Below are 10,493 nucleotides of genomic sequence, written 5' to 3' on the forward strand. Positions count from 1 at the left end.
ACCTACCATACAAAGGTCATCCCGCTAAAGGGAACCATGTGTGGATGCGAAGCAGCGGGGAGATGGTTAGCTTGAGTGGGAGATGTTGTAATTTTTTTTCTTGCGTTCTCGAGCCTGTGCCTTCCTCTGGCGTAGAATCAGCACTGTGTTCCATTCTCCATCCAGCTCCCGCTGCGTGGCACTGCCGGCGTCCGAGGTATTCGACTCTAGCAAAGTCGCAAGATCATGTGCGTCTGCCTCTCTGCAGTCCATGCCATTGGTGTCGTGGTGAAATTCTTCACCGAGTGCAGGAGAGCGCGAGCGTCCCGCGTCTAGAGCCACATAAGCAGAGGCGGCCATCGGCCGCTCGTGCCACATCAAGACGCCGGAGGCATCGCTGCTGCCTACTCGTCGCAGGAGAGAATGAGGCGCGGGAGAGGGGGAGTGGAGGGGGGCAGGGGAGAGAGGTGTATGGAGAGGAGGTGTGTGGAGAGGGCTTGCGCATGCGCAGTAAGGGTGGTCACCTCCGCACACCGGATTGAACTCCGCCATAAGATGCGTCTCATCTAATATAAAATTACCCGAGTTCACCTACACCTACACGAGTATCAGCTTACGAGTTTTTCTAAACGCGAAACGATTGGGGGTACCACTCATATCAGGAACATCGAGGACTTGAAAACCAAGCAATCGTCTCGCGTAAACCGATACACTGAACATTGGGCATTTCCGCGTCCACGCGCAAGCTACGGTCTTCAAACGCTGTCCTATTGTCTTCCCTCAACGCTAAATGAATATAAATTATATGATGAAAACATGTTTCGCTCCTAAAAACCCATTACTGCAACTGCTATTGTGAGTGTGACCTTTCTTATGTGCCTTTGGAAAAATATTTCCTCAGCCATTTCAAATCGCTAAATTCTCGTTTTCTTGTTCTCGTTTTCGTTTGCTGTATGCATTTCCTTTTGTTTTTTCAATGTTGCTATAAATGTATGTATTGACCGTTCTTGCCATGTTGCTGCTTGTGTTTTCACGGGCAGGTGGGACTAGTCGAGCTGTCATTATGCAGATTTTATCCTACCAACCTTGTTGTTTATATATGTTGTTTATATGCATGTTGTATATTTATTTCGGAAGTTTCTTACACTAGAGTGACGCGACTAAACAGCGTACATGAAACACAAACCGAAATGTACGCGTTGCGTTTTTACTTTTTCGGATTTGCTGAACTCTTGCGGTTTTAAAGGGACCGGCAACCAATTTTTATGGTCCCATTTTCTTCAGCGCAACGGAAAGCTCCCCGGTGAGAGTGTCTAATCACGGAACGGTAACGTGGAAAACGCCGTGAAACATTTTTAATCAGAATTTTTCAATCTGCTGAGAATATGAAGTCGTAAACACAAGTGACAACCCATGCTGCAAACAGTGAACGCGAGAGCGCTTCATATTCGAGGGCGGCGTTTTGCTGCGCATGCGTGCACGGCGCGCGCATGCGCCGCGGCTCGACATGTCCACTGGTTACCGCGAAGGCAGCGCCGGTTCTCACCGTGCATCTCCTTTTACCTCGTAAGCAGCACCAAATAGAGCGGGGATAGATAATATACATACTCTAACTTTCAGGACTACTTATGGCGCGCCTGACAGCATGAGACTAGGTGACTATACGTACAGCAAAAAGTGATCGACTGCATATTCCAGCTTCAAGGATCCTCCGCTAGGCTGCTCGACATACCGGTTTTTCTTACTTTTAAACACGATTGAAAAATATAAATCCCACTCACAACGCGAAAAGGATGCTGGAATATGTCACTATATTTCACTGTCTTTTCATTTTTACCAGGATCGAATCACACGTTGTGACCAGTTGTCGGTGCCTTTAATAAATATTGTTGTGAAGTGCTAAAAAATTAAAGAAAAGTTGTTGTACCCTAGGTTCGTTGGTCGGTGTCTTGTGGCGTGATTTCTCAAACCCACTGCGAGGGATTATCCATACGTCGGGGGGCAGTATGTTCACTGGTTGATTCCTCAGTACTTATAGGGGGCTCTGTGCACGAGTTCTTCCTCCCCGTGTTCTCGTGCTACCAATTGCAGTTATGTGTGTTCTCAAATGTTCTCAAATCAGCCGATCTGTATGCCCTATTAAAGAACCCTAATTGTTAAAAAATGTTGTAGGCTTGATATGTCAACTTCACGACCATATCCCTAGAGTTTGTATCGCTCAAGGTAGCACGGCGGGCTTGCTGGTGATTCATAGCATCCAGAGGTATAGCGCTTCCAAGACGGGACGAAGCGAAGGAGACACATACACAGCGCTAACTTTCAACAAATGACTTTCAACAAATGTGCTCAACAAAACATGCGCTGTTTGTTGAACGTTAGCGCTGTGTATGCGTGTTGCGTGTCTTTAGCTTTATCTCTTCTTGGATGCGCTATACCTTTGGATGCTTTGTATCGCTCGTTGTGTTAATATTGCAAGCTTGCCTCAAATTTTTCGTAGTATGCCGCTATAGTTTTGACGCTCTTTTGCCACATATTATCACATTGAACATTGTCACATAGTATTGATAGTATGGTTTCTGTCCGATGCCGCAGCACTTACTCGATCTCTTATAACTAAAAATTCTCACTTTATAAAACAGCACGTTTTGTTGTTTCATTCCGTTTTATTATTTCTTTTTCCTCTCCAACTTCGTTCTCTTCGAGCAATCGTGCCACTGATAGCAGCAATAAATCCACAAAAACTCAACATTACTTTTCACCTTTTAAAAATTCCTGTTTGTAAAAATAAACCGGACCACGCATAACAGTTTCTACAGGTATAAATGAGTAATTACAAGAGAACGTTGAGCTAAAGCACTCAGTATGAACCATCGGCTTTCTCATAATGAAAGGTTTCCTAGAAGAAGGATACGAAGAAGAAGAAGAAGAAGAAAACTGCCATGGAAGCAACGCGTTTCTACTCGGTCGGAAGACCACAGATGACCGCGTTCCGAAAAAAGCTGGTCATCGTCGGCGATGGTGAGGGCAGCAAGAGGCGTCCTCCAAGCGTCTTCGGTGATGGCGAGCTTGCGGATGCCCCTGTGCCTGCCATCTTGGAGAACTATGTCGCCACCATCGACGTCAGGGCCGAGCTGGCCTTATGGGACACAGCGGGGCAGGAGGACTATGACCGGTTGCGGCCACTGTCGAACCTGAAAATAGGCGCGACCTTGATGTGCTTCAGCATCGACTCGCCCGACTTCCTGCACAAACCGGAGTCGTGGAGGCCGGAGGTCCGCCACTTCTGCGCCAACGTGTCCGTCATCTTCGCAAAGGTGATGAACCCCGGCTGCCACTTGCCCATGCTGGCAGATCCAGCCATGACGAAGCACAAGCACGGTGTTCCTGCGGAAGGGCGTACCACGTCGGTGAAGACCAACGCCAACGACTCACCTGGAGTACAATGCCAAGACCAAGGACGGTGTGCGCGAGGTGATCGATAGTGCAAAGACGGTCACCTTTCCCAGGTGTAGAGGCCGTAGTATATTAAATTTATTCCGCAATATAGAATAAACCTCTTCCAGTCTCGGGTGAGAAGCCAGAGGGGGGCTGGAGGAGCTTCTCTCGCTTTTGTGTCTTACTCGTATTAATGTGCGCGCCGCCAACAGCTCTCGGTTCGCTATCACATGCCTCCTGGAAATTGAGGAAGGTTTATATGTTATAACGTTGTTGTTGTACCCCAGACAATTAACTTTTGAATTATTCAATTGAAGACAGTTGGTTATATTAAGAAGTTGTAGTGCATGACAATCTCTGACATACACATTTTTTTTAGAAATTAAAAAGTTGCACGTAATTTGAGATATTCATCATCGAATTTTAAGGGCGATATCGAAACTGATCACGCTCAGCGCGCTCGAAACGCGCCCACTCATTTTCGTCAGACCGGAACTACCCGTGACACGGAGTGACGAAATTTGAATAAAGGCGCGTCGTGGCCGTTTCTTTCCGTGAAAAGTGGCAAGTTATATCGCTTGCGATGGCGGATCGCCTTACCGTTGCGTGCGGTGTTTGGTGCTTATCTGTTTCTGTCGAGCTGTGCAAAGGAAAACCGAAATATCTGCCTTTTCTTCCTCTGGGAAGCATAAAACTCGGGGCCAGCCACTGCGGAGCTTCTTGCAGACAGGCGAAATAGTTTTTCCCGCCTCTTTACAGTTTAAGAAAGGAAGAGACAAGCCCTACACATCGCACCCAAAGAATAAGCTCTCTACTTGCGCATTCCAGAACGCTTGCCGATTTCCCTGACCAGATTCTGCTTTGACGCACCTTCATTCAAATTTCGTCACTTCCTTGTCACGCGTAGTTCCGGTCTTACGTAACAGAGGCCGCGTAGCCACCGCGCCGGGTGCCATCATTTTTTATATCGGCCTTGGAACTCGCTGATTAATAGTACCTCGAATTACGTGCAACGTTCGTGATTTCGAAAAAATTGGTATGCCATAAATTGGCACGCACTACAACTTTCTAATAAGAATGACTGCCCTCAAGTGAATAATTAAAAAGTTAAATAAGAAGTGTTTGTTAATCGGTCGCGTCAATGTCATTTTTAGTTGCGGCAAAGTATTTCCGCCTCGACATAGATTTCTTGTGCGAAAATGACAGCGTCTGAAGGTCACAGAATTTTTATCAAAAATCTGTATTGTCTAGAAAAAAAAACACCCGGTTAAATACATAAGGGTATCGTATTCACTCACACTGAACTGCGGCGGTCCGGTCAGTATCAAACGCAACGAAACAGCAGCGTACTACGGTAACGAGGCATTCCTTCTTCCTTCACCTTACGGTACGCTTCAGTAGCGTCCTATTTCTGAATTTTATTTGTTTATAGCACGAATGAGTTACGTCCAAACTATTTATTTCTAAACCTAGTCCTTCAGCATGCTAATTAATTTCCTTAATCAGGGCACCATGCGATTCACGGCCGATCCGCCGTGGTGGATTGCGTTAAGTGTCTGAGGAACAACAACAACATTATAACATATAAACCTTCCTCAATTTCCAGGAGGCACGTGATAGCGAACCGAGAGCTGTTGACGGCGCGCACAATAATACGAGTAAGACAGAAAAGCGAGAGAAGCTCCTCCAGCCCCCCTCTGGCTTCTCACTCGAGACTGGAAGAGGTTTATTCTATATTGCGGAATAAATTGAATATCCTACGGCCTCTACACCTGGGATAGGAGACCGTTTTTGCACTATCGACCACCTCGCGCACACCGTCCTTGGTCTTGGCGGATTGTACTCCAGGTGAGTCGTCGGCGTTGGTCTTCACCGACGTGGTACACTTTTCCTCAGGAACACCGTGCTCGTGCTTCGTCATGGCTGGATCTGCAAGCATGGGCAAGTGGTAGCCGGGGTTCATCACCTTTGCAAAGATGACGGACACGCTGGCGCAGAAGTGGCGGACCTCCGGCCTCCACGACTCCGGTTTGTGCAGGAAGTCGGGCGAGTCGATGCTGAAGCACATCAAGGTCGAGCCTCTTTTCAGGTGCGACAGTGGCCGCAACCGGTCATAGTCCTCCTGCCCCGCTGTGTCCCATAAGGCCAGCTCAGCCCTGACGTCGATGGTGGCGACATAGTTCTCCAAGACGGCAGGCACAGGGGCATCCGCAAGCTGGCCATCACCGAAGACGCTTAGAGGACGCCTCTCGCTGCCCTCACCATCGCCGACGATGACCAGCTTTTTTCGGATCGCGGTCATCTGTGGTGTTCCGACGGAGTAGAAACGCACTGCTTCCATGGCAGTTTTCTTCTGCTTCTTCTTCGTATCCTTCTTCTAGGAAACCTTTCATTATCAGAAAGCCGATGGTCCATACTGAGCGCTTTGCCTCAACGTTCCACAGTAATTACTCATTTATACCTGTAGAAACTGTTATGCGTGGTCCGGTTTATTTTTACAAACAGGAATTTTTAAAAGGTGAAAAGTAATGGTGAGTTTTTGTGGATTTATTGCTGCTATCAGTGGCACGATTGCTCGAAGAGAACGAAGTTGGAGAGGAAATAGAAATAATAAAACGGAATGAAACAACAAAACATGTGCTGTTTTACAAACTGAGAATTTTTAGTTAGATCGAGTAAGTGCAGCGGCATCGGACAGAAACCATACTATCAATGCTATGTCACAATGTTCAATGTGGTAATATGTGCTAAAGGAGCGTCAAAACTGGAGCGGCATATTGCGAAAAATTTTAGGCAAGCTTGCCATATTAACACAACGAGAGATTTAAAGCATCCAAAGGTAGAGCGCATCCAAGAAGGGATGAAGCTAAAGACACGCAACACGCATACACAGCGCTAACGTTCAACAAACAGCGCATGTTTTGTTGAGCACATTCGTTGAAAGTCATTCGTTGAAAGTTAGCGCTGTGTATGTGTGTCCTTCGCTTCGTCGCGTCTTGAATGCGCTCAGTGCTGGGCAGTATCGATGATACATGTATCTCAGATACTATCTTAGATAATATTGGGGGTATTTTGTATCTGTATTGCGATAGGTCTCGCAAGACTATTATCTGGGTCTGTATTTCCGATACATTCACTAATGTATCGTGTATCTTAAGATACAAGATACTCCTATAGAACACCACCGTACGAATCAATAATCAAGTGTGCTTCTCAAGCTGGTACTGGTGCCACTAAACCGACTGAATAAATCTAAGTGCAGTGACATATTGTTATCATTTTGGAAAACGATGATGTGTGCGCGTCCCCGTTGGTGGAGCCGAGCAACATGACAGCGCTCGCGTAGTCTCGACAGAACAAGCGCGCGAACGTCTATGCTTAGCTCACGTGCCTTTCTTTTCTCGATTTTCTTCTTTTCTCGTGTGCCAGTGCCATGATAGGTACCCTTATCCACTGTCCAGCGCCGCGTACCACAATACGTGCGGCGATTATCGCGGAAATACTGATGCCGCTCCCCTGCGAAGTGCTTCCTTACGAAATCTGAAGCATAGGGTTGCTTTGCGTCTCGTGGCTTTCACACATGACCGATTTGAAGCATCTTGTTTATGTAAGTTCGACTTACATGCGATTGACTTTTGTGGAAATAAGATCTTAACTATAGCGCCACATGTACCGATGCTAGATCTAATAGATGAAGCGTTTACCTAGCAGAAGATATGTTCGTGTACCCTATTTTTTTCTTCCTGCTGTCGATTTAATCCCGGTCGCGGCGGTGGCATTTTCGATGGAGGCGAAAATACTTGAGGCCCGTGTACTTCGATTTACGGGCACGTTAAAGAACTTCAGGTAGTCGACCTTTCCGGAGCCCTCCGCTACGGCGTCCATCATAATCATATAGTGATTTTGTGATGCAAAACTGCAAAAATTATTAAAATTATGCGCAGTTTCCATCGCTGATGAATAGAGGACCACGCGTTCTGCCGATGATCAGAACGCCGAAGGCCAACGATATTTATTGCCGCCATTAGTGCACAGCGTTCTTTTGCTTGTAGATACATTGAGTTACTTATTTTTCTGGGCAGAAGATTGCCCAATGAGCAGTTTTGTTTCTACCAGGGTGACTGCCGCCTTCTTCATCGTCACCACCACGATAAAATACAATAGGTATTAGATATTTCTGGGGTGCACATTTTCTCTCGTTGAAGAAAAATTGTTAAAAGATTGCAAGTTAGTGCGTATATTTATAACGAACGTTTTACGCCAGCAGGTAAGTAGAACATGAAAAGTCATTGCACTTTTATGAGCTCTATACGTATACACAATGCGTCACGAAAAATGTCGCTAGCAGCGTTGTCGCTGCTGTACACCGGTGATACGGTATTGCGCAAACGGTCTTTTACAGACAAGGTAAAACTCCACACCGGTATTTGCGCAATCGTGCGAAGGCTTCTATTGAAGTTCTTGTAATTAGATGGCGACCGGCTAGCTGAGGTTGGCCAGCTGAGCAGCGACTCTCATCAATTACAAAAATGACAAGCAAGAGCCGCTGTCAGTGAAGAGCTGTCCTGTTAAGCAGCCGAAGCAAACTCCAATAAGTTCTGTCGGAAGTAAACTAATGGACTTTGAGCAAGAAGGACAAAACTTTTGAGATACTAACAGACATTTCATTAAAGGGGTCATGAAGCACCCCTTGGGCTGATTGAAAAAACACATCCTGCGGAAAGCTGACACGGCTATGAACTGCTCTGCCAAATATTACAGTCGTGCGCGCCGCGTAATGGCCACAAGCGGAGCGCGAAGTTGCCGTTTCCCCAGGCACCCTCTTTCAAACAGAGGCCGGTTCTCACTCTCGTCGGTGGGCGGGGCGTCTCGTCCGCTGTACGTCGCAAGAGACATAGCATGCTTATGGCCGATAGCCGACGTAAATCGAGAGCCGGCGTTCGGATCAGATGCGCTTCTTGACACGGGGTGCCGCCACTTGCCGGCGCCGCACTCCTCAGTACACGGTAGCCGCACTCGCGCAAGCGAATCACAGCGGGAGAGCGATCGCGTTTCATGACGCGCGCTGGCGTAACTTCTTTCCCCCATGCCATCCCTCCCTGTCTAGCTTCCAGTGCGCTCGTCGGCACGAGAAAAGAGAGAAAGCGCTGGGAGCGTGCGCCACACCCCCGTAACTCCGCTGATTCTTGACGGATTCGAGAAATTTTTGCGGCAATCGATTCGGGAGGCAGTACACTCCGATACTGAGGCCATTAGATCATTACTTGGAAAAGTGGTTCATGACCCCTTTAAAGTAAAACAAAATTGGTCACATTATGGAAATTTTCAAGCAAACCTTTTTGTTCATGGGCGTTCGCTACTGCATTATGATGGTCTATAACAACAAATTTGCGAATGTATCGAAGTATCTTAAGATACTTTTGGCAAGTATCGTATGGGATACAATTATTGCGGTAGTATCTTGAATCTGTATCTCCAATACTTCTTGCCTGGGTATCATGTATCGTATCGCGATACAATTTCAAGGTATCTTTGCCCAGCCCTGGATGCGCTATACCTTGGATGCTATGAACCACCAACAAGCCCGCCGTTCAACCTTGAGCGATACAAACTCTAGGGATATGGTCGTGAAATTGACATATCAAGCCAACTACATTTTTTTAACAATTAGGGTTCTTTAACAGGGCATAAAGATGGGCTGATTTGAGAACACACATAACTGCAATTGGAAGCACGAGAAGACGAGGAGGAAGAACTCTTGCATGGAGTCCCCTATAAGTACTGAGGAACCAACCAGGCTCAGCAATAAGCGGACAGGATTACGACGTGATCTGCTTCTTATGATTTATTGCATGTATATTCGCCCGATATTGGAGTTCGGCTGCGTCTTGTTTTCTGGGGCACCTGCCTACAAACTTCGGCCATTAGTTCTTCTAGAACGCGAATCACTACGTTTATGTCTTGGGCTTCCTAAATTTGTTGCGAATAATATTTTATACAAAGAAGCGCGCCTGCCTTCTCTTCTTACACGCTTTCACATCCTGACAGTACGTACCTTCCTAAAGATATATGCATCACCCCTGAGGAGGTCGCAGTATGTTTTTATTAATCAGCCGATGTCATTTTTTAGCCATCAGTGGTCTCGATTACGGTGTCCACAAGTCATTTTCGCACAAAAACTCTTGGCATCATTACAAGTAAACCTTCGTGAAGTACTTGTGTCGAACAGATCTGTGCACCCAATTAGAATACAATTCGACGACATATTTCCTAAGAAATGCAAAGACTTACCTAATAGATACATAAAGGCCATTTTGGAAGACCATTTGTCAAACTTAGATACAACATCGTAATAGCTACTGATGCTTCAGTTTGTGAAGAAAAGGCAGGAGTGGGAATTACATCATTATCTTTGGATTGGTCTTTCTCAATCGTTTGCCTGATTTTACACCTATTTATCAAGCGGAATTACTTGCAATCATCCTAGCTTTACGTAAATTACCCTTATCTATAACAGAAGTAGTCATTTTAACAGGACTGTCTGTCTGTTTGTTCTTCATTGACGGCACCTAACATGTCATGTACCTTAGAAATATTTTATTCTCTTGTCCCAAGACATTTACGTTTTATTCGCTTGGTGTGGGTACCAGGTCACAGAGGTTTAACCCTCAATGAATGTGCGGACGCGCTTGCAGTTGCATCACGCGATGGTCCCATAATTTCTATTTTACCGACGTTGGCCTTTGTCTCTTCGGCGCGATTTGAAAAGTTTGCCACGTCGGTTGACATTGGTAAATCTCCTTTGTCAACATCCGAATTCCTTCACCTTGACTTTTCGTGGAAAAATCGATGGTGCTCCAGCAGAAGGGCAGAAATATCTATCACCAGACTACGATGCCGAGTTCCCCCACTGAACTTTTACCTGCACAGGTCTGGTCTGTCTCAGTCACATTTATGCCACCACTGCAACGAGAGTGAATCCTGCACCACTTCTTTATAGCAGCAGATTGTAAAAATCAAAGGAAAAGACTGCTAGAGGAACCCCTCCGAAGGATGCGATTAAATTATCCCTTCCGATG

General features: G+C 46.2%; 2 protein-coding genes across 2 annotated transcripts; one reads left to right on the plus strand and one right to left on the minus strand.

The window, feature by feature from the left end:
* The first annotated feature begins 2,918 nt into the window (after nucleotides 1–2,918).
* LOC119373871 (ras-like GTP-binding protein Rho1) lies at nucleotides 2,919–3,461 on the plus strand. Its single transcript, XM_037643966.1, has one exon. The coding sequence runs from the start codon at nucleotides 2,919–2,921 to the stop codon at nucleotides 3,459–3,461; it is 543 nt and encodes a 180-aa protein (XP_037499894.1).
* A 1,679-nt stretch (nucleotides 3,462–5,140) lies between these two features.
* On the minus strand, nucleotides 5,141–5,755 carry LOC119373969 (ras-like GTP-binding protein rhoA). The gene has a single exon (XM_037644063.2). It carries the CDS (start codon nucleotides 5,753–5,755, stop codon nucleotides 5,141–5,143), a length of 615 nt encoding a protein of 204 aa, XP_037499991.2.
* Between the last annotated feature and the right edge of the window lie 4,738 nt (nucleotides 5,756–10,493).

This window comes from Rhipicephalus sanguineus, chromosome 1 (assembly GCF_013339695.2).
Source record: "Rhipicephalus sanguineus isolate Rsan-2018 chromosome 1, BIME_Rsan_1.4, whole genome shotgun sequence".
NCBI lineage: Eukaryota > Metazoa > Arthropoda > Arachnida > Ixodida > Ixodidae > Rhipicephalus > Rhipicephalus sanguineus.

Excerpts from the sequence above, each read along its gene's own strand:
- LOC119373871 (XM_037643966.1), top strand. The coding sequence starts at position 2,919 with ATGGAAGCAACGCGTTTCTACTCGGTCGGAAGACCACAGATGACCGCG.
- LOC119373969 (XM_037644063.2), bottom strand. The coding sequence starts at position 5,755 with ATGGAAGCAGTGCGTTTCTACTCCGTCGGAACACCACAGATGACCGCG.